The 24,898-nt window shown below is 44.4% G+C and overlaps 1 protein-coding gene across 1 annotated transcript in view; it reads right to left on the bottom strand.

Annotated features, from left to right (window-relative positions):
- Nucleotides 1–6,888: 6,888 nt before the first annotated feature.
- The window catches only part of SLC1A7 (solute carrier family 1 member 7), a gene marked incomplete at its 5' end in the record, with an annotated part of 52,388 nt that continues 34,378 nt past the window's right edge, over nucleotides 6,889–24,898 (bottom strand). Inside the window, 4 exons of the mRNA XM_083359030.1 lie at nucleotides 6,889–7,522; nucleotides 8,242–8,341; nucleotides 20,662–20,796; nucleotides 24,534–24,728. Of these exons, the coding sequence (XP_083215156.1) occupies nucleotides 7,292–7,522; nucleotides 8,242–8,341; nucleotides 20,662–20,796; nucleotides 24,534–24,728 (661 nt within the window). The 3' untranslated portion in view covers nucleotides 6,889–7,291. The remainder of the gene's footprint in view (nucleotides 7,523–8,241; nucleotides 8,342–20,661; nucleotides 20,797–24,533; nucleotides 24,729–24,898) is intronic.

Here is a 24,898-nt window from a genome sequence, read left to right on the forward strand (position 1 = left end):
CATGCTGCAAAACACTTGAAGTTCCTGTATATAATTGCATAGGTGTTTTTTTTAAAAAAATAGCTTTTATTAAGTTCCTCTCATTTGTAAACAACTTTTAACTATGCATTCCCCTTATTAGAGGAATATCTCTGCTTTTGCTGAGGCCTAGCAAAGAACTTGGCAGAAATGGAGCAGCTGCAATCCAGTTTCTAACTGTAAATCAGTAGGGAAAACACCTGATAAACGTCTATGCCAACCAAACTTGCCAAAAAACCTTGAGATCATGATAGCCATTTACATCCTGCCTGTATTCTCCAAACAACTGCATTATTGCACAATACAAATCCAGCTGTTATTCCACCAAGGACAAGAACTGGGAGAGAAAGTTTTAGACAGATTTTACAAAAGTAAGAGCTTCTGTTATGGGGAAATGACATCTTTTAATCATTTACTGTACTTCACAATAATTTGTGGGAATAATTTGATATTTTCCAGCAGCAAACTTTCCTCTTGAAATCTATGGTGATTTGTAAAATAATACTGCCAAAGCAGTATTTTTCAGGGACCTGCTTTATGTCTAATGTGTAATTTAAAAGTTGTAATTAATTCCCTTTGTCAGATTTGTATCTACAATGTAGCGTGCATCACATACTAAAATTACATCCAGTAATAAGATTTCACCCAGGTGTTTCTTGGAAACTTAAGTATGTGGGGACAAAGAAACCCAATTGCAAACAAATATTACAATTTGAATAAGATAATTTGTCTCTATTTAGTCAGCTTTATCCAAATCAAAATATTATCTAAAATAACCAGGCATTTGTGTCAATCTTCTTTTTCCTCCATTAGGACTATATGCTGGGAAACAAGCATCAGCACCTGAAATTGGACATGCATAATTTAGTATTCCTGTATTTGTGGTTATTGGGGAGTTCAGTGGTGTTATTTTTACATTGCCTCCTATATAAAACTAGGAACGGCACGTATAATTACCGCTCTACTATCATTAATAAAAATATATTTTACAAATGGATTAGAAGAAGCCTTCTAGGAATATGGTTTTTGTCCTCGTATATGTTGGTGGGAAAATCAGATGGAAAAATTGCATGTTCTCCATTGGAAGTCTAGTCTGAGTAAAGTTCTCTATTATTCCATTTTCTATGAACAGAAATTGCCTCATTTTTTCTGATTCTAAGAGACAACAGAGGAGTATAAGATGAATTCTACTTATTTGGATCAACCTAGCTCAGCTTTATCTTCCATGAATAGCCAAGTAAATAAAAAGGTTGAACAAGTTATGATGTCAGTAGCACCTGCTTGCTCAGATTATCTAGCAAGTGGTATTCAAAATGCCTTTAATTCTGTAGTAATAAGGAGAATGGACAATGAAGAAAGTAGAACACATGGTCTACTAAGCTAGTGTGTTGGTTTCCAGCAAGCAAAATAGATACGTTGGCTACACTTTGAGGTGTTGAACAAGGAAACACAAACACCCATTGCGATTTAATATACTTCTTCTTTTTCCAAAGAAGAAGTGCAAGATTGGAAGATGTGGAAAGACCTGGACCATAGTATTACCAAGGGCCAGATAACATCAAACACAGTATTTTTCATTGAGGAAGGACAATCAGATGTCAGGGCTTAAAGCTGGGAGTCGAGCTATTTGACAAATGAGAGAGCATAAGAACAGTTGCCTGATACAATTCCAATCCCCACCTACAAAACAATAATGTCTCATGTGGGGAGCGGAAAGAAGCCTGCAGCTGGTGCAGTTGGTTGGGGCCCTAAGAGCCCTCCCTTCACTTTTTAAATTATTCTTAACAGGGTATAATTATTGTTGCCTTCCTCTAAAACAATAATTTCTTTTTTAAAAATTTTAACATTTTAATTTTATATGCTGTTTTTATATTTTGACATTTTATTGTGCACTGCCTAGAATTCTTCTCTGAGGGAGTTGGGCAGGTCAGAAATGTAACAAACAAATAACATCTGCTTTGCTCTGTCCGAGGGAGAATGCAATTCTTTGGTGCTAATCAGCGTTTGAGAATGCCTAAGAACTCCAGTTCTTCACTGTCCACACCCTAATTTTGCATGGGATTAGCAAGGCAAAGGGTAGTCTGGAATGCAGATGGAGGAATGTTACATTCAGCATGTAGTTGGAGAATTTAATTCTACTGTTTGGTTTCGCAAAATCCAAGCCTGATGTTTCTAAGATTTTTTCAGCTATTAAGATACATGAATCTTCAGTCTGCATAGTCCTACTTTCAGAAAACTAATTTGCTGTGTAATATTTGACTTCACGTGATTGGCAATATGCAGAGGTATCCAATATTTGGCTATTGCTGTTGTAATGTAATGGTTGTAATTGGAAAACATTTTCTCATATTTAGTGCCATCTTGCATATGACACAAATGTTGAATTCTGAATCCACAAAATATCTTTTAAAAGAATGTTATACTTTGTGAAGAGATAATCTTCTCAAAATATAATCCCTACAAAATATAATCCTTCCATATTTTTGCCAAGAAAACTACATGGATGTGTTCATAAATTCACCAGGACGCAGGTCGATTCAAGGATTTCACCTTTTATGGTAAAATAGAAATTTGTTAAATATGTGTGATTTTTTTTAAAAAAAGAAATAGGTTTAGTATAATAGTACACAGACAATCTTTTTTTCCACAATGACTTGTTTATTAAAAACATTTTTGTGGAAGCAATTTTAATATACATGGTTCATTTGGAATCACTAGAAGGTATTTTATGATGCAAAGGGTACAAGAGAGAAAGGGAGAGTAAAAGAAAGAGAACAAGCAAATTTCCATTAAAAAAAAACAATTGTAGGGTTAGTTCATAAACATTTTTCCTCCCAAATGGTCCAATCTCTCTTTCCTCAACAACTAGACAAATATAAAACTTCTTTTTAAAAGAAGAAAAGATAGTACAAACTTGGTTTCAGTATGGGCAGATACAAGCTAGATGGAAAGAAGATCAGAAAATTAGTATTTCAACAACTGATGAAAATTTGGTAAAACAAATTAGAGATCAAAGTCAAGCACACAGTGGCGTAGCGTGGGTTGTCAGCACCCGGGGCAAGGCAAGTAATTTGCGCCCCTTAACCCGTGGATTTTAGCACTCGAGTCTCTTCCACTAGATTAGTTAAAGAAACCCTCTCCCGCGCTCAGCGCTGCGCTGGGCGGCTGCTGCACTGTCCCTCCCCCAGATAGTCCCTCGCTCTCTCTCCGCACCGCACCGCACGCCTGGCACCCCCCCTCCACAGTGGGTGGCGACACGGCGGCTCGGATCGGATTCGCACAGCCAGCACTGCAGCGAGAGAGAGTGAGTGAGCCAGGCAGGGGCAGAGAGCTGCGAGTGCGAGCGTGCCCCCCCCAGATGTTGCGCCCGGTGCGGCTGGCCCCCCCCTGCACCCCCCACGCTACGCCACTGCAAGCACATATAAGAAGGATATATAATGCATTGATAGAAATAGATTCAGAAACGGAATAAAGATTGTATGATAAAATGGGCCCAGAATATTCAGGAGCCAATAACGATGGATACTTGGGGAAAAATCTGGGTCAGAAATGTAAAATTTACACAGGCACAAAATTTAAGAGAGAACTTTTATAAAATGTTTTATAGATGGCATTTAGATCCCAAAAAATTAGCATGTATGTATCCAAATTATCAACCTAAATGTTGGAGGTGCGGTTGTGACGATGCAACGTACTATCATATATGGTGGACTTGCAAAAAAGTTAAAGCTTTTTGGATTAAAATTTGGTAGAATATGTAGAAGATATTTAAGAAAAAGATAAGGTTTTCTCGCAGTTATTTCTGTTGGGTATTATTACAGATTGTACTGTTATAGAAACTAAATTGATGTTGAATTTAATAACGGCAGCAAGACTTTTGGTATCACAATATTGGAAGAAGGAGGCTCTGCCTACTATAGAAGAGTGGACTCTAAAAGTTTCGAACCCAGCAGAAATGGCAAAAATTTCAGCATATTTGAAAGATCAATTGCAACAAAGATACATTTCGCAATGGAGAAGATGGATTGATTACATTCAGAATAAATATGGGACTAAAAAGTTTCATTTAGCATATGAATGAGTATTAGAATTTAATAAGATGTATTATTATTTAGCTATGTCTAATGGGAGTTAAAGTGCGATAGGATTTAAAGTGTATTTATAGATAGTTAGCATATTTTAGTTCAAGCTTGTTAGAGGCAATACCCTTTATTCAGCTCTGGGAAGTCAGGGGGGGGGAAGGGGAGGGAAGGGCGGGTTTTAGGTGGGGTCAATTTATGTTTAAAATGTACTGTAAAACTTTTTTTTAAAAAAACCTTCTTTTTCTCTCCAATAAGGAATAAGGCAGGGGTAAAATATTTGCAAGAATAATGAAGGACCAGTGGAAATAAATGTTTAAAACATAAAAGATAGAGCACTGAAGAAGAGAGAGTGAAAGAGTTCACGCAAGGACTCGTAAGCTAAAACTTCTCAAAAAGCCTTCTTCCATGACAGGCACTGAAAAAGAGAATTGTTTCCAGCTGCAGAAGGAGCCAGATTTCCTTGAACAGAACACAAAATGACAATTTCTTTACAAGTTTGCCTTATAGGAGATATACAGCCCCAGAATCTCTGCCCCTTGGTCATTGCCAACCTGGTGAAGGCCACTGCTGATGACTCCATAGAGCTATATTGCAACTAGAGTGTCCAAAGGTGAAAGAGAGAGAGAAAAAAAGTGCTTTGGACACTTCTGCCGAAGGAAAGGCATACTTAAAAAAAAAGTAACAACTTAAAAAATTGGCAGATATACTTCATTCTAAGGGGAAATAAGCTACGGCTGCCAAAATCTAAATTGATTGCATGCTATTTTATTTCCCCTTGCACAGAGCACCGGTGATAAACACCATATTCCTCTATTTTGTTATCCCAATACTTTTGTGTCATAAATGACAATATTTGGTTCACTTTCAGTAGATGAGCTTCGTAACTGAGAGAGTCCTCAACGTCACTCTTTTTCATGAAAAAAAATCAAACTTCAAAAATTCAAACTTCTGTCCAAGTATTAAAGCTAAAAAAGCACTAATTCCCTCTAGCCCCTTTCCATCTAATGGGCTGTATGAGTGGTTCAGCAATTCAAAAGCCCCAACTCTGGCTTTTGTCTCGGACCTGCTTTAAACTGCTCCAAATGGAAGCCATTGCCAAATTAAAAGCACAAGACTGTAGTGTTGGACATTTGAACAGGCTCTGAAGAAACTCATCCAAGATGCCTTACACAGCATGTGTGTTTGTGTGTGTGTGTGTGTGTGTGTGTGGGAAGCATTTACAGACAGCAATCATAAGAACATTATTAATCTGAATATATGATTACAATGAACGTGTGCCACATTTGCATATGCTATATTCTAACTTATTTTTATGAGAACACACAGACCACAAAGGATTTGGGCCCAAACTATCATACATTGAAACTATATAAATTAGAGAACATTGTGTACCCTTTTTTTTAGCACCAGTTATTTTAGTTTGGGGTTTTTTTTATAATTATACCAGGTTGTTTTTTTTTCCAACCGTGGCAATTTTAAGATGTGTGGACTTCAACTCCCAGAATTCCCCAGCCAGAATCCCATACCTGTACATCTTAAAGTTGCCACAGTTGAAAAACATTGATTCAGTCAATGTGGATTTTACCAAGTTAGTGGTGGAAGCAAAATAAGGAGAGGCAAAAGGGAAAAAAATATCTGGAACGTGGAAGACCAATATGATAGGGAATGTTTAGAATGGGGCTTCATAGTTTATTTTTAGGGATCTTAAAAATAAGACTCCCTTCTCTATCACCTCATTAAACAAAACATTTCTTAGTTCAAAAATATACTATTACAATATACATTGTAAACCTTAGAAAATAATATGTAACAAACAGTATTAGTTGCCATTTATCTCTCCAAATAATACAAAGTAAAAATGAAAGGGCTCTGAGAATCTTTAATATACAATGGAATTTCTATATATGGTCATTATATAGTTGCTACCACCACAGTCAAAAGTCCATCTATACTACTATTAGAAATTGGGTATTTGAAATCCATGTGTGGTAGATATAAAGATCATATTAGTCTATTCATTCATTCCTTAAATTTATATAGTGCCACATCAAGAAACTCTTGGAGGATTCATAACAACTGTAAAATGCAACACTAAAACTTCCACAGTAACTTAAAATTAAATTTAAGTTACATTTAGAATTATGTAACAGCCCCAGTGCTATCACAATTCATCCCAAGTCCCCCAGTTTTAATTAGCTTCTAGATTTTAACTAGCTTCTAGAAGGCTTTTATTGGTGGAGCCAATGTTGTCTTCCAGAAGGCCATTCTATATAACGGGGGCCATCATAGAGAAACAACCCCTCTGGGCCTCAGTTCCCTTTCCTTCCCAAAGTGGTGTTGGGGAGCAGTACTAACATTATTAACAGTTCCTCTGGGATAGATAGGTTGAAGGAGGCAATCCCAAAGTTACTGAGGTGTCAAGCCATAGTGGGTGCTATAAATTAAAACCATTACTTCGGACTGCATTCAGAAAGCTACTACAGTAGTCACTCAGAACATTGAATAGAGCAGAATGAAGCTGCAAACAAGAATGATTTGTTAAACCATTTTAACCCAGGTTGCATGTAACACCAAACGGTAGTTTAATGGCCTCTCAAGGCCCCTGAATTCATGTACTCTTCTCTCCACTTTCATCTATGCAACTGTAGGAAAGGAGACCCATTTCCATTTTAAACTAACCACTAACCACTGCTGTATTTGGATAGAAGTGTATCCAAATCAGCAGATTAATAACAATGCTTTATTCACATAACTCAGGCTCAGTAATCAGGACTTGATCCCACCCACAGTTTATCCTTAATCCATTAGTTAGTAATACATGTTTAAACTAAGGGTAGAACATTAATGAAATTGTGGTATATTCATTTTGATTGGAAAAACTGAGCCAGGGTGACTTAGTAGAAATCATTTCAATGGATCAGAAAGTTTCTTCTTAGAAACATTGCCATATCTGTTTGCCCAAAGTATATGAAATTTATCCAGTGATTAATTCCTTTCTACTAACCCAACCAACCAATGGAACCCATCTTCCATGAAGCATTCTGTCTTCACAGGTGTCCACAGCTATCTTATAACCTCAGTTCAGGAATAACAGTCATTGCATGACTTGCCATTGAAGAAGCAGGCCATGTCCCAACTTCATTTTACAGGATATTCTTTTGTTTTCAGATACTTTTAGGAGTAACTGTCCATTACACATTTGTTTCCAATTCATTAATTTCAATAGTACAGTGGTCTTTATTGTTGGATTTCTCTGTGTAACATTCTGAGTCATTCTCTTCTTGTTCCACTTGAATAGGTAAGTGACGCAGTGTTGTTTTGACAGGTTCAGGTCCACGCATTTTATTCTTCACACAGCCATTCTTCTGATAAGCAATAATTTTGTGGATACTAGTGGGTTTTGTTTCTCCAATCAAAGGCACCTATGAATAGAACAAGGGGTTCATACTATAAATCAGACATGTCAAACACAAGGCCCGGGGCCAGATCCGGCCCGCAAAGTGGTTTCATGTGGCCTGCGAAGCCATCCTGGAAACAGTGAGGGAACGGCCCCCACTGCCTTGGCCCGGCCCAGAGACCCTCCTCCTGCCAGAGAACCTCAGATCTGTCCCACTCCTGCCCAGGCCCCCATAGGCACCCTCGATACGAACGATGTAGAGCTGGCCATGCCCACCCAGTAGACCATACGCACTCTAGCCACGCCCACCCAGTAGGCCACGCCCACCCTGGCCATACCCACCCGGCCCCTTGAGGGCAACCACAATGCTGATGCGGCCCTCAATGAAATTGAGTTTGACACCCCTGCTATAAATACTCTTCATTATTCTAGAACACTTTTCTATACTTATATTTCATTTTAGCAGGCACTCATGTTGGAAGCACCAAGGAGTAGCCGATGACATCACTGTTGGGAGAATGCTCAGTTAGGGGCTCCTTTCATGTGCCCGGCAGGAGCTGGAGCAAAGGACAGGAACTCACTCCACCTTACGACAGCATTGAGATCTCAAATGCGGGCTTGCTAACCTCCAAACCATCATCCTAACCAAATGAGCCACATTGTTCCAACAAAATCATAAGAGAGACCTAATTATTTTTGTTTGGTAAAGTGAGTCCTCAAAGTATCACATCAGTCTTCTCCTACCTCAGATCTGTCTGTGGTGAATTCTTTTCTGCAAATATGTGCCATTATTCCAGCAGCAAGAGCATCACCCAGGACATTGATCATTGTCCGAAATCTGTCTCTGTCAAACAAAATGAAGGCATTAAAACAACATTTCCTTTTCCTGGTTGTGTAAATGTTCATCAGCCTACACAGTTATTTGTACAGAAAGTAACAGTACCTGCATACAAGCTGATGTTATTTTACTCAACCGATAATATAACACAGTATAGGAATAAAAGTATCCAATTAATTTAAATGTGTAGACCATCATTCTACATCAAATCAAATTTCTCCAATACTGAAATTCCATGGATTAATTTTATAGTATGAAAGCATGATGCTAACAAGAAATCAAAAACACTCCATGAACATTTTCCTAATCTGTTTCATAAATCTCCCATTTGATTTTTCCATTTTTACAAAACTAAGCAAAACAACAACTGGAGAAAGAAAAACTTTCATGGATGTTATATTGCCCTCTGTTTGCTTTCCTAGGTATGACTCAAAACAAAAAATAATTAAGCAATTTTTGTGTGTGATAAATAGCTACATTTCCCTAAACAGAATCCTCAGATCCAACCAGCATTGTGCTTCTAGTTCCCAGTATTGTCAAATAATTGGCACCAGGAATCCCCAAGATAATTGATCTGGAATTAATTATAAAGTAGAGTGTCTGGTGCAACAATTTTAAAGAGAAACGAAAAAAGAAAGAAAGAAAGAAAGAAAGAAAGAAAGAAAGAAAGAAAGAAAGAAAGAAAGAAAGAAAGGAAATAAATAAATTATAAATATTTTAAGAATAAAGAAGCAAACAATCTTAAACCAAGTGTTAAATAAAATTGGAGTATGCTTTTAGAAGAAAACAGAAGGAGGTAGACTAGACCACATAGGATATTTTTTTAAAAAAAAGAAAAGAAAAGAAAATAAGCTAAAGACACAAGCAAGTGAGATGTTAAGCCAGTTCAAATGGAAACTAGAAAACATTTGGATTTCAACTGGAAAAACAATAAGATCTGGACATTTATAGCTGAGGGATATATAGAAGAATGTAGGAAAACTGAGGAATAAATTGTCAGAAGACAAATAAAGAACAGAATGTCTGATACTGCATTTTAGATTAATCTCTCTCCAGTGTCCGCGCTTGCTCTTATGTCAGCTCTTGATAACTTTTTAAAATAAATGCAGACAGTTCGTTTTAAAACTGTAAGAAAAAATTAATTTTATTCTGACTTGTGATTTTCACATACCAATGCTGAAAAAAAAGTTTTGCCAAGTACAGCTTTACACCAGATAGTCGGGTGTGAGTCTCTCCTCCTGAGATGTGGTCCTAGGGCGCAGTTGGGCTTGCTGCTGGTGTACCTTTTGCCTAGTCGCGCAGCAGCAGCCCTGCATGAGCTTCTCGATATCTTCTTGGGGCTGGTGATTGAGTTCCCCAAACTTATGGTTTTGGGTGACTTCAATCTACCATCCCTGGGAGGATCATTTGAGTTAGCTCGGGAGTTCATGGCTTCCATGACGGCCATGGACCTGATGCAAGTAATTCATGGACCGACTCATGTAGGGGGCCACACCCTTGATTTGGTTTTTCTGTCTGGACGGTGGTTAGATGATCTTGGTGGGGGTTTCCCAACTGTTATGCCCCTGTCATGGACCGATCATCATCTCCTGTGGCTGGTCTTCCATTTTGCCACTCCCCGCCGTGGGCGTGTTGAACCAACTAGATGGTTCCGCCCCAGGCGCTTAATGGACCCTGAGAGGTTCCAGGCAGCACTGGGGTTCCCACCTGCCTCCTTTGCTCACAGCTCGGCGGATGCCTTAGTGGAAGCCTGGGAAAAGGCAGCCATGGAGGCACTTGACCGAGTTGTACCCTTGCGGCCCCTGACCCGGTGCAGATCCCAGCGGGCTCCATGGTTTTCTGCGGAGCTCCGGGAGATGAAGCGTCGGAGACGGGGCCTAGAGAGCTGTTGGAGATCCAGCCGGTCAGAATCCAACTGATTGCGACTAAGAACCTGTATTAAGTCTTATCTCGCGGCGATAAGGGTGGCGAGGTCTAAGCACTTCGCTACCCTCATCGCATCCGCAGATAATCGCCTGGCCGCCCTGTTTAGGGAAACCCGCTCCATCCATAATCAGGAGGTGAGAGAGGAACCCTTGCAGGGTCGTGCCGAGGAGTTTAGCCAACATCTGTCGGACAAAATTGCTCAGATTCGGACCGGTTTGGACTCCGACTGGGCAGAGTCTGACGATCAGGACATGGGTGGTCTTGTCAATGTTATCTGGGAGGAGTTCGATCCTGTGACTCCAGAGGAAGTGGACAGGATTATGGGGAGGCTGAGCTCCACCACGTGCTTATTGGACCCGTGCCCTTCCTGGCTGGCTTACGCGGCTCAGGTGGGGACATGAGGCTGGTTCCAGGAGGTTATATCTGCATCTCTGAGTGAGGGTAGTTTCCCCACCGTCTTGAAGGAGGCGGTGGTGAGACCTCTCCTCAAGAAGCCTGCCTTGGACCCAGCTGTGTTAAACAACTTTCATCCGGTCTCCAACCTTCGCTTTTTTGCGAAGGTTGTTGAGAGTGTGGTGGCGCATCAGCTCCCTCTGGTTCTGGATGAAGCGGATTATCTAGACCCGTACCAATCGGGTTTCAGGCCCGGGTACAGCACGGAGACGGCATTGGTCGCTCTGGTTAATGATCTCTGGAGGGCTCGGGACAGGGGATATTCCTCTGTCATAGTCCTATTAGACCTCTCAGCGGCTTTCGATACCATCGACCATAGTATCCTGCTGTGGCGTCTCAGGGGATTGGGAGTGGGAGTCACGGTTCTTCAGTGGTTCTCCTCCTATCTCCTGGGATGTTCGCAGTCGGTGTTGGCAGGGGGAGAGGTCGACCTCGAGGCCTCTCATTTGTGGAGTTCCTCAGGGGTCGGTCCTCTCACCTCTCCTGTTCAACATCTACATGAAACTGCTGGGTGAGATCATTCGTGGTTTTGGAGTTGGGTATCATCAGTATGCTGATGATACCCAGTTTTTTATTTCGACCCCAAACCACCCCAGTGATGCCCTTGTTCTGAACCAGCCCTCTTCTCTCAACCCCTATTTCAAAAGAAGAGACTGGAAAGCGTCCAAGGCTAAAAGGCTTCTGCCAAGATTTAATAGTAAACACACAAGAGCTTATCTTCTCAAGCAAAAGAGTTGCTTTCAGCAACCAGCCCCTCCCCAAACACTCCTTTTATAGAGAGCTCAGGGCGTGGTCTCCCTGTGCCTCCTCCCGAGGAGTCCCATAGCCTTTCTTTGTCCCTGCTCGACTGCCTCCTGTGTCGGGCGTCCTTGAACAGGGCCAGCTGTGGGTCATCATCCTCCGCACTCTCGGGCTCACACAGCTGAGCAGAGGTTCCCGGCTGAGGACTCTGCAAAGTCTCCAAATCATCATCAGCCGGTTCGTTTCCCTCCTCCCCCACATCTGAGTCCTCCGATACATCGGAGCCGGCTGTCGGACCCACAGGCTGGCCCTGAGTCACAACACTATCCCGCACCGCAGGGCCCTTCCCCCGGGTCTGCCGATCCGGATGCGGTCGGGATGGGAACTGTTCGTGAAACGCAGTCACCAACGCAGGGGCATGAACGGCGGTCGCGTCTTCCCATGTGAAGTCCTCCGGCCCGTACCCTTTCCACTCGATCAGGTACTGGAAGCGACCTTTCAGCCAGCGGGAATCCCTGATGCTGGCGACCTCGTACTCGGGGGTGCTGTCGCCATCACGAGGTCCTGATGGGGGAGGTTCCGCTTGGCGAAGTGGACAAGCCGGTTGTTCGGGGACCAACAAGGACCGATGGAAGACGGGGTGCACGCGCAGGGAACGTGGCAGAGTTAAACGATAGGCGACCGGATTGATGACGGCCTCGACGGGGAACGGTCCAAGGTATCGGTGGTCCAGCTTCCTCGCCGGCCGAGTGGATGGTAGGTTCCTGGTGGACAGCCAGACCCGATCCCCCACCGATAGTGGAGGCGTATCCCTTCTCGACCGATCGGCGAACCTCTTGTAGTCGGCCTTGGCCTTCTCCAGCTGCCGTCGCACCAACCGATGGATCGCCTGTAACTCCGCCATGAATTCGTTCGTTGCCGGCTCCGGTGAGTCCACGGGAGAAAGGGGGAAAAACCGGGGGTGATAACCCACATTGGCCAAGAACGGTGTCATCTGCGTGGAGGTGTGCTGCGAGTTGTTAAAGGCAAACTCGGCTATGGCCAAATAGTCCACCCAATTGTCCTGCTGCAGGTTAACGTAGCAGCGCAGATACTGCTCTAAGATGCCGATGACCTTCTTGGTACCCCCGTCGGTCTGAGGATGATGCGCGGACGAGAGGCAAACCTTAATGTCCAACGCCCGCATCAACTCCTGCCAGAAGCGGGCTGTAAACTGGGCCCCCCTATCGGAGACGACTCTATCGGGAAGGCCGTGCAGCCGGAACACCTGTTGGATGAACATGCGACTAGTGGCGCGAGCTGACGGTAAGCCGCGACAGGGGATGAAGTGCGCCATCTTGGTCAACATGTCCACCACCACAAACACTGTCGTGAAGCCGGAGGATGGGGGTAGATCCGTCAGAAAGTCCATGGACACAGCCCCCCAGGGTCTCTTGGGCGTTGGCAAAGGCTGCAGTAAACCAGGCGGGGCCCCTGTCGCTGACTTGGCCTGCCTGCATGGGACGCAGGAGGTGACATAAGACTGGACATCGTGTCGGACTCGGGGCCACCAGAATGTACGGGAGACCAGGTTCAGAGTCTTGAACAGGCCAAAATGCCCCGCAGCCGGGTTATCATGACATTGGCTGAGGACGAGTCCCCTGAGTGGCCCTCCTGGAACATAGAGCCGGTCACGATAATACAGGAGTCCATCCGTGACCGACCAAGGCGAATCTGGCCCCACCTCTTCCTTCCGCTGAGCCACCCACGCCTCCTGCTGCTGCGCCTCCCGGATCCGAGCCCGTATATCCACCGGCTCCCGCACCGCAGCAAAAGACTCGACGGGGATCACGGTCCTGGGCGGAAGCTTGTCTTCCACTCGGGTGTACTCGGGCTTCCTGGACAGAGCATCCGCTCTCTGGTTGTGCCCGCTTGGTATGTACCGCACCCGGAAGTCAAACCTCGCAAAGAAGAGGGACCACCGGATCTGGCGTTGGTTCAAATTCCGAGCGGTCTGCAGGCTTTCCAGATTCTTGTGGTCCGTCCGGACCTCGATTTGATGCCGCGCCCCCTCCAGATGATGCCTCCAAGCCTCGAACGCCGCCTTGATGGCCAACAGCTCCTTCTCCCAGATGGTATAGTTGCGCTCCGAGGGATTCAATTTCCGTGAGTGATACGCGCAAGGGAAAAGGGTACCGTTGGGCGTCGCTGCCTGGAGTAACACGGCCCCAATGGCAATGTCGGAGGCGTCCGCCTCCACGACAAACGGCCGTTGCGGGTCAGGATGCTTCAAGATGGGCTCCTTCATGAAGGCGTCCTTCAAAGCTTGGAACGCCTGTTGTTCGGGGGCGTTCCACTGGAACCGAGTCTTCTTCTGCAGGAGCCGGGTGAGGGGGGCTGTCAAGGCAGCAAAGCCAGGGATGAATGTCCGATAGTAGTTGGCAAATCCAAGAAGTCGCTGAATATCCTTCACGCGACGCGGGGGTTGCCAACTCTGCAACGACTCAACTTTACTCGGTTCCATGGCGATGCCCCCAGGAGAAATGCGGTGACCCAAGAAATCAATGGTCACCTGGTAGAACTGGCACTTCTCCAACTTGGCAAACAGCCGATGCTTCCGGAGGCGCTGCAGGACCTGACGGAGATGCTGATGATGCGCTTCACGCGACGGGGAGTAAATCAGGATGTCGTCCAGGTAAATCACGACAAACTGGTCCAACAGATCCCGAAAGATGTCATTCATAAAATGCTGAAACACAGCGGGGGCGTTGGTCAGGCCAAACGGCATCACCGTGTACTCGAAATGTCCATAGCGAGTACCAAACGCCGTCTTCCACTCATCACCCGGCCGAACCCTGACGAGGTTGTAAGCTCCACGCAGGTCCAGTTTCGTGAAGATCTTAGCCTCCCGGAGTCGGTCCAAGAGCTCGGGGATGAGGGGCAGCGGGTAGCGGTTACGCACCGTGATAGCGTTGAGTTTCCGGTAGTCACAGCAAAGCCGTAACTCGCCCGACTTCTTTTTGACGAAGAGCACGGGCGCAGACACTGGCGAGGACGAGGGCCGGATGAAACCACGAGCCAAGTTCTTCGTCAGGAAGTCCCGCAATGCAGCCAACTCGGGCTCCGACATGGAGTACAAACGCCCCACTGGGAGAGGCGCATCAGGGACTAGGTCAATGGAGCAGTCGTAGGGCCTGTGCGGGGGTAACTGGTCCGCCTCTGACTCGCTGAACACGTCAGCAAAGTCGGACAGTTCGGGAGGCAAGGAAACCCCTGGGGAACCCTCCACCTGGCCGGCACAGATATGGCGGGTGTGGTCCACGCACTGCAAACTTGGGAAGGTGACCAAGTTCTGAGACCAATAGATCTGTGGATCATGCGCCCGGAGCCACGCCAGTCCCAAGACCACGGGAAAGTGCAGATCCGAAGTGACGTAGAACTGAATGGCCTCCACATGGGTACTGATGGCCATACACACGGGTTGCGTGGCGGCCGTGATAGGCCCGGACAGGAGCACTCGACCATCGATGGTCTCCACAAGCATGGGCGGATCCACTGGACACTGGGGAACAGCCCATTTGGCCACAAAGGCCGAATCCATAAAGTTAGTGGTAGCCCCAGAGTCAATTAAGGCATGGACTGGAATCCCCTCTGGCTTGCCAGGAAGGATCAGACGTGCCTCCAAAATCAAATGCCGTGGAGGTTCACAGGCACCATCGGAACGGCGTCGCTCGGTTTGGTTGTTGTGGGTCGCCCGATCTTTCACACCGTCTAGATCGGGCTCGGGCCGTTTCCCGATAGCAAAGCGGGGGACTTTCTCGGGGCAGGCTTGGTCACTGACGCCCGCTGACGCTTCTTCGGGCAAGAAGCAGCCAAATGTCCAGGGTCCCCACAGTAAAAACACAACCCCTCCGATCGTCGTCTGTCCATTTCCGTCACCGATAGACGGGACCTGGCGGCACCCAGCTCCATTGGCTCCTCCCTCTGGACTGGGGGCTCACGCACAACAGGGGCGACAGGGGTCTGTGGGGTGGCACGGCGACTCTTACGCTGCTGCAGCCGGGCATCGATCCGCAGACAAAGATGGATCAGCCCATTCAGGTCTGAGGGAATGTCCACGCGGGCCAGCTCATCCAACATCTCCTCTGACAAGCCATCCTGAAAGGCATCCACGAGCGCAGCCTCATTCCAGGCGGAATCCTGGCTAAGCAGCCGGAAATCGCTGATATAGGCCTGTAGAGGGCGCTGACCCTGCCTCAAAGCTTTCAGGCGTCGGGTGGCAGTCTGCGCCTTAATCGGGTCCTCGTACATGAGGCGCATATGGTCACAAAACCCCCCAAAGTTATCCAACAAAGGGCTAGGCTGTGCCAACAGAGGCGTGCCCCAACGAGCTGCATCTCCCGACAGAAGGCTCAACACAAATCCCACCTTATCTCGGTCAGTGGGGAAATCAGCTGCTCTCACGCTGATATAAAGCTGGCATTGTCCCAGGAAGGCAGGAAACAGTTCTGGATTACCAGCAAATTTATCCGGCATAGCTATCTGACATTTCCTCCTGGGTGGGGGGGCAGCATGTACCTGAGCCTGCAGTTGTGCCACCTGAGTGGCCAGCAAGGTGAGTTGCTGGTTGAGCTGGGCATTTTCGGCAAGAAGCTGCTCCATCGTAGTAATAAGGGGTGGGTGGCTGAAAGCAAACTGTTCTGAACCAGCCCTCTTCTCTCAACCCCTATTTCAAAAGAAGAGACTGGAAAGCGTCCAAGGCTAAAAGGCTTCTGCCAAGATTTAATAGTAAACACACAAGAGCTTATCTTCTCAAGCAAAAGAGTTGCTTTCAGCAACCAGCCCCTCCCCAAACACTCCTTTTATAGAGAGCTCAGGGCGTGGTCTCCCTGTGCCTCCTCCCGAGGAGTCCCATAGCCTTTCTTTGTCCCTGCTCGACTGCCTCCTGCGTCGGGCGTCCTTGAACAGGGCCAGCTGTGGGTCATCATCCTCCGCACTCTCGGGCTCACACAGCTGAGCAGAGGTTCCCGGCTGAGGACTCTGCAAAGTCTCCAAATCATCATCAGCCGGTTCGTTTCCCTCCTCCCCCACATCTGAGTCCTCCGATACATCGGAGCCGGCTGTCGGACCCACAGGCTGGCCCTGAGTCACAACAGCCCTTGACATGATGTCCCATTGCCTGGAGGCGGTTCGGGTCTGGATGGGGAGGAACAGGCTTCGACTCAACCCTGACAAGACTGAGTGGCTGTGCGTACCGGCATCTCGGGATATTCTGAATATCCCATCTCTTTCTATGGGGGGGTGAATGGACTTTAAAGGTTTCTGACCTGGCCGAGATGGCGAAGATATCGGCTTATTTGAAAGATCACTCGCAAGAACGCTATATTATGGAATGGAGAAAATGGATTGAGTTTATCCAGAACAAATATAGGGTTAAGAAGTTTTATGTAGCATTTGAATAAGTCTTCTTTCTTTTCTTTTTTTTCTATCTTTGTTTTTCTATATATATTTAATAGATATATATATTTATCCTATATAAGCTAGAGAGTGATGGATTTTAGAGTTTATGGTTGTTAGTATATGGTTGTTTATGATTGTTTTTTTTATATACCTTGTATTTAGCTCTGGGAAGTCGAGGGGGGGAGGGGGGAGGTGGGAGAGGTTGGGGGGGCGAAGGGAGGGGGAGGGGGGAGGGGGGAGAGGTAGGGGGGGTGAAGGGAGGGGGAGAGGGGTTTTAAAGGAAAATTGTATGTTAAAACTTTTCAATAAAAAAAAGAAAGAATATTCCATCTCTTTCTATGGGGGGTGAGTTATTACCCCCCGTAGATAGGGCTCGCAACTTGGGAGTCCTACTAGATTCACAGCTTTCTTTAGAAGATCATATAGTAACTGTGACTAGGGGGGGCCTTCGCCCAGGTTCGCCTGGTGCGCCAGTTGCGGCCCTATCTAGACCAGGATGCCTTGCGTACGGTCACTCATGCGCTTGTGACCTCTCGTTTAGACTACTGCAACGCTCTCTACATGGGGCTGCCCTTGAGGACCACTCGGAGGCTCCAACTGGTGCAGAATGCAGCCGCGAGAGTTGTGTTGGGAGTCTCCCGATACTCCCATGTTACACCTTTGCCCCGTGAGCTGCATTGGCTTCCAGTTGTCTTCCAGGTGAGATTCAAGGTCCTGGTAATGACCTTTAAAGCCCTACATGGCATGGGTCCGGAGCACTTTAGGGAGCACCTGCTGCCGGCATCAACTTCCCTCCACCTAGTGTGCTCCCACAGAGAGGGCCTCCTCAGGGTGCCACCGGTCAGAGAATGTCATCTGGTGGCCCCCAGGGGGAGGTCCTTCTCTGTGGGTGCACCGGATTTGTGGAACCGTTTACCGGTTGAGCTCCAGATGGCGCCCAACCTTCGCTCCTTCCGACAGGATCTAAAGACCTACTTGTTTGAACAAGCCGGCCTGGCCTGATGGGTTTGGGTTTTATTATTGTTTTAACGTATTTTAACTTATTGTTGTAAGGTTTTGGGCACTTTGTTTAATCTTTTCTTAATTTTTGTATCTTTGTATTTTAGTATTTATTGCCCTGTTCACCGCCCTGAGTCCTTCGGGAGAAGGGCGGTATAAAAATAAAGAAAAAGAAAAAGAAAGAAAGAAATTGGTTTAAGGAATTTAAACTTAGAGGAAAAGGCCGGTGTATTAGCTGGAGTTACTTTTAGTCATGGACTCAAGTTCATTTGGCAGAGGTACATTAAATCTGAAATGCATCATATGATTTCTTAATTTTTTTTCCCAGTACAATGAGCCCATCTGAGAAGTCAATCACAATGGTTGTTATATTGATGTGGGTCATAAAATTAAAATTCAGAACATCCAGATGTTTGGCTTAGAAAAGAGTAGCATGGTCCAAAATCAGCAGTGTTCAGAGTTTGGTTTCTTTAGCATAAAACTGAATTGAAACCAAAAGATTTTTATTTGCCACTCATGTAGGTGCAGATAAACATATGAGTCTGTTTATTTTCACATTTTGTGCCCTTCGTTCCCATGAATGCTTTGCTAAAATAGCACATAAGCGCTGCCTGAGCAGGGTCCGCACGATCGTCTGGGATGCTACACATGCTCTTCACAACCTGTTTTCCTTGTTACCTTCTGGGAAGAGGCTCCATGGTATCCCAAGCAGAATATCCAGATTCAGTCACAGTTTTGCCAATGACTCTGTTTTCTCATTTGGTGCCAAAGTATTTGAGCTTCAGCTTCAGTATCTGTCCTTCCAAAGAACAGTCAGGATTGATTTCCTTTAGGATACTCCTCAATTAAAATGGTCCAAAATATACAAACTCTTTTCAACTTCAATTTCATCACTGATTATGGGGAAGACACTTGTTCTCTGACCTCAGCCCCCAAATTGCCATTTTAAATATACATAAGTGCACCTTGATAAGCTTAAAATATTTTGGAACAAAGTACTTTGGACTGATAAAGTACCTTGGGCCAAGAGTCATTATGAGTGAATTGGGTGGCCATAAGTGGCTTCTCCCATAACTTTAACGTTAGCATTTTGAAAATCCGTTAGGATTATATCTGAGGGTCTTAGTTTGGCCCAATTGTTACTGTGCCTACACCCGAAGTTAAAAGTGTCTTGAGAAATAATTGAAACTGCAAAGCCAGAGTCCAATTCCATCTTACATGGAACTCCTTTTAGCTCTACCATGAGCTTAAGTTTGGGCTTGAGGGGGCGTCGAGCCCCAGTGCGGTATACACTTCTACGGCTTCTGAAAAAACCCACACTAACTGGACCCTGGGCCCCAGTACCTCTCCTAGTCAGTTCTTCTGACTGATGTTTGGGTGGCCGATCTCTCTGGCAGGCTCTGCAGGCCACTGCTATGTGGCCTGTCCTTTCACAAGCTCTGCATGTGGCTGATTGAAATCTGCAGTTGGTGCAAAAATGGTTGCCGCCACACCCGTTACATCTCGGTAAGAGAACTGCCTTATAACTGTCCTCTCGCTGCTGGCTGTTGCGGTTTTGCACGTTGGGTTGCTTTTGGAGTTGGTTGATTTCAGGTTCTTCTTCCTCGGAAGATTCTTCGCTGCGTTTGGTGTCCTCACAGTGGACCGTTTCTTCAAACTTTGTCCATTTGGCGGGCTGCACTGTTTGAACTGCGCCCCCAGCAGCTTCGTTGGCCATCACCTCGTCTTGTGCTTCAGAAAACGTTAAATTTGGACTAGCAAAGAGTCTCTGCTGAAGCGTTCTGTCCCATAGGCTGCAGACGAGCCGGTCTCGTAGTCGCTCTTCTAAATTTGAGAATTTGCAAAGGTGTGCGGCCTGACTCAGGGCCACTATGAACTCGGAAGCTGATCACTCAGTTGCTGCACTCTTTGGTTGAACTTGAACCGCCAAGCCATTTCAGACATCTTTGGCTGGAAATGTCTGGTTAGCTTCTTTTTGAGGTCTGCGTAGGAGACTGCTTTGATCAGTGTTGGCGCAAAAAGGTTCTCGGCCTAATCAAAGGTTGCACACGCAGAGTAGTGTTGCGGCCTTCAGTCCTTCTTCCGCAATCTGATTGGCCCTGAGGTAGTTTTCTACTTGTGATAGATATGATGGCCATTCCTCTGGGTGTTTCATGTCGATTTCTCTCAATTTCCCAGCCTTTTGCATTCTTTTGCTGGTTCCTGCATTCTTCCGAATCCTGCTTCCAGGCTCAGGGAATGAGTCCACTGAGCACGAGGTCGCTAACGTAGCTTGCTAGCCGACCTTGAGGGGGGGAAAATGCCTCTTCTCTCCGGTGTGCGCTGCCTTTCCCTCGTAGACTTCAACTCTTAATCAGTGAAGCAGGATCCCACCTTTGTTGCCACTGTTAAATAGCGGGTTCTTTGGCGCAGGAATGACGATGCGAAGCTGAGTACAAGGTAACTCATAGTTTATTTCATGCAGAAACTGTACTGGGCAAAGGGCTGCAACTAGCCGCAATATATAGTCTAGCCCCTAGGCTGCAGCCAATAGGTTTGAATCAACCATTGCTGCCTGGAGATAGCCAATTGCAGCACAGGAGACATGTAGTCTGGGTTGCTGGAGAGCCGTTAGCTGCTCCAGCAACCCACGTGGTATTCTTTAAGAGCCCAGTACATAACAGTATCTACATCAAAGTGAGTGGTGGCTCCCTTTAAACCGAACCCACTCAATCCTCATACATCTAATTAGAACAATGCAAAGAAAAGAAAAACTTTGCACTACTTACAGAGCCCAATCAACTGCAATTATTAGAGTGATGTCATCTGTAGGCAGCCCCACTGATGTCAAAACAATGACCATGGTCACAAGGCCAGCCTGTGGGATTCCAGCAGCTCCTATGCTGGCAGCTGTTGCCGTAATGCTTTTAAAAACAAGCAGAAAGATCATAATGATGTAACACAGAAGAGCATCCAAATCTGGATAACTTGATCATTAATACGAACTAATATACTTGGCGTAAGAATCAAATACGCTTTACTCTGAATTCAGTTGCATAGAATATCAGTAAATAAAACACAGGACTGCCCAATGTGAGTAAGCTATTACATGAAGCCAGAGTCTCACTAGTAGAGTTGGGCCTTGGATGTTATTTCATTGTTTGGGATCATGGGAAATAAAATCAAGGAAAAGCAACAAGATTGACATTTCACAGGTAGAAATTTAAAGGCATCTGCCACCCGCCATAAGATTAGGATAAAGTAAATGTGTGCTTAATTTTATCACACTAGTTTATAAGTTTTCTATTCTGCCACCATCTTTCTTTCTTAGACTAGTACTTGTCTTTTGAGAGAATTTTTCTTTGCATCAGCAGGAACATTTCCCAAATGCAGCATCACAGAGGAAAACCACCTTCAATAGAATCAAGGGATTACAATTTTATAGTAACCATAATTTTATCTCTTGTTCTTCAAATGCAGATCATCATAAGAATGGAGTGGTGTTATACATCCACATATATTTCCCATCCCAAGATTCTCCACACTGGCTGCTATTTATCCATTTTAAGTGAATCCAAACAATACTTTGACTGCCTAAATTCAACTTTTTGTCAGTTTGCTGAAAATTTATGGAATTGGTCGAATCATCAGGATGCAATTGCCCGGGGTGGTATTTGTCTTCTAGAGGTGGCAAGCAGTTCAAAAAATAGGCCTCTGTAGATGGCAGGAGAAATAACCATATTCATGAACCATAATCCAGCAGAATTAAGCGGTCCTAAATCCACTAAAATAAATGGGCTTTAGTTACTTAACATTGGATTGGATTGCAGGCTTCAGTATGATTACAATTCTCTTAAATCTTTGAAATCGAACAGGCTTTAAAGATATTGTATATGAAATAATTCAATTATTGGAATGAATGAAATTATTATTTTGAAGTCTGTTGCAGAGATAGAATTGAATCTTGATCTCTCACTAAATTCTTGTCATACCCGAGTAACTTCTGTGTGATCAAGGTGATATAGCCACCAGTTACGGTATATATTGTGACTTACCAAAGCTGTTAGCCTGTACAGTATTCAACTATTTGACCTGTGCATTGTAAGTAGTTCAAGTCTTCTTTAATATGCTGTTCAGTAAAGAACAAGGCAATCATCACACTTGATCTAATAGCAGGAATTTCCCTGCTCCCAGCAGTAAATCCCAACATGGGGCAGAATTGAAATCATAGCTACATAAGCACAGATTAATATAAAGCTGAATAGGCTGGATTGGGATAAAGTAACAGTATGTCTGATCCAGCAACAATGCAGTCGCATACTTAGACATTTTGCGAAAGAGTTTTGTTTTGTTTTGATCTGATAATAATAATAATAATAAACCTTTATTGTCAAAGTACAACATGTGTACATGGAGATTAGCTGAGCCTCCCCCCGTGCTCTCTCCCCCCAACACACAGTGACAACAAACCTTCCATCCTACCACACCATGTGAACCAACTACACCACACACCGGCCTCCCAAGTCAATTCTGCATAAGTTCACAGAGATTATATCCCATTTAAAAGCCTAACAGCCCACGGATAAAAGCTTTATGGAAACCTGACAAGTCTGTACATATCACAACTGCTTAATGTTTTATGCTAAGCAGTATAATATTGCTAGTAAATATTCTCCAGATGGATCTGCTCTTCCCCCTCTCTTTTTTTAGTATTTACAAAAATAAAGAAAGCTAAAAGAATATTTAGAAAAGGAAAAAAGATTGTTTAAATTCTACATTCCTTAGTTGCTCAGTTCAACCTCTGAAGCTTCTGAAATGTCCAGAGCCTAATACAACGGCAGGCGTCATTGGCTCAAAAAATTGGTCATGATACCAGGATTCAATGCTGGTAAATGCTAAGTAATAAGAAAAGAAAGAATATGTTGTGTAACATGTACAGAGTTTCCTTCTTTAATTACTTTTGCACTTCTTAAATTGTACAATAAAAACTCAGGAAGAAATTTGATTTCTAAAGTTCACGTCCTCCCTTGTTTATATATTAATACTCAGAGAATGAAAAATAAACAAAATGAGTTTGAGGTCCCAATATAGGAAAACAAATAAGATTCCAAGTTTGAACTGAGATTTGGTGGGATGATTTTCAGAGTTGGAGTATAATAATTGAAACACAGAAGATATTCAGAAGGAACAGATGCAGCACAAAAGAAAAAGGGATTGAATTATATGTTACAATATATCTGGATAGAAATCCAAGGGAATGAATAAGGTGGCATTCTTAAAATCCTTTGGTAAAATAAATAGACAGCTCAATAAACTAGTAACATCTTTGCATACTAATCCACTAATATTTAAACAATTGAAGAGAAGCTGCAGATATGTTTTCCACAATAAAACGACAGATCTTTAAAAAGCAGTGAAATTGCAGTACTGGGAGGCTTTAATTTCTCTGACATCTGTTGAGAGAACAACTCTTCCAAAAATGTATTTCCAGGAAATTCCTTATCAGTCTTGCTGACAACGTTTCCTTCAGCTGGAGAGGCAAGTTTTATTCACATGAAAGAGTGCCACTTAAAAGAAAAGAATCATTTATATGCAGTTCTTGTAAAGTTCCAGAATCAGTTTTGGAGAATCGGGTTCTTATTGTATGCAAATGATCAATAAAAACAGCCTTCCCATTTGTGATGGGGAAATGCAGCAGAGATTCAAGACAAAATGTCTTCCACTGGGAGGAACAGTTGCCTGAAGTAATAATTCAACTATTGTAGACTTCTGTTTACAGATTAAGGAAAAGGGGATTCACATTTGTTTTACACACAGCCAGAAAAGAGTGCACCGCTCTTTTGATTCTGCTTTCAAATGCAACTAGAGAGCTCTTTCTAATTCCCTAGAGTGCAGACATCACATCAAGTACGTATTTTGGATAACCGCCTTGTGAATGGATGAGTGTTAGAGATTTTCATTATTTCTTTTTTGTGTGAGGTGGAATGGAAGTGAAGGGATTTACTTTCTTAAGGAACTGCACACTATCATCATCATCGTAGAGTATTTCCACCAGGGTCTGATTTTTGGTCAACAAATTCTATCTTGCAGGACCAAACACAGCATCTGTGTCCAACCGGGCATTTTTCAGGTCTGCATGTATTGTCTTGCCATCTTTGTTTCAGCCTTCCATGTGGACACTTGCCGTCTACATTAAAATGGAGAAGTGATGAAGGCGACAGCATGGGGTGTTGCTTGTGGAACATGGCTGTACCACTGTAAATGTTTTTCCTGCATTTTCTCTGATGTTGGCATGATGCCCATTTGCTTCCAAACTGTGTCATTGCTGACATGGTCAGGGAGAGAAATGCCTAGTAACCACCAAAGCATGCACATCTCCATAGCAGGTAAAGTGCACTCAATGCATTTGGTGAACTGGCCATTTCCTTTCTACAGGAACTGCTAACCTATTTTTAATCAGCAAGCATAAGACTACGATGTATAAGATTTTTCATCTGCACTGTTAATATGTATTATACATTTTATTAGTACTGAAAATCATTTCATACAACTTTACCTTATTATCTACTGTGCTGGACGCTGCCATCAGACACCCAAGTCCAGAATATTGTTTTTCCTGCAGAAGCCTATGAATCAGAGACCCTGCCCCCTCCCATTTTACCTTATGGTGATGATCTGTCCAAAATCCAGTTCATAGTTGTTTACTTGGGCAATGAAAATTGCTGCAACTGCTTCATATAGAGCTGTTCCGTCCATGTTGATTGTAGCCCCTACTGGGAGCACAAACCTAGCAACCCTCCGGTCCACATGATTATTCTCTAATAAGCACTTGAAAGTTATAGGCAAAGTGGCTGAACTGCAAAAAGAAAAAAGGGGGGGAAAGGGGGGAAAAGGGGGGACAGTTTAGACCAGAGGTCCTCAACCTTGGCAACTTTAAGACTTCTGGACTTCAACTCCCTAACCCTAACCCTCAGCTTGGCTGGCTGAGGAGTTCTGGGAATTGAAGTCCACAAGTCTCAAAGTTGC

Source organism: Vipera ursinii (genome assembly GCF_947247035.1).
Source record: "Vipera ursinii genome assembly, chromosome: 3".
In the NCBI taxonomy this organism is placed as follows: Eukaryota; Metazoa; Chordata; class Lepidosauria; order Squamata; family Viperidae; genus Vipera; species Vipera ursinii.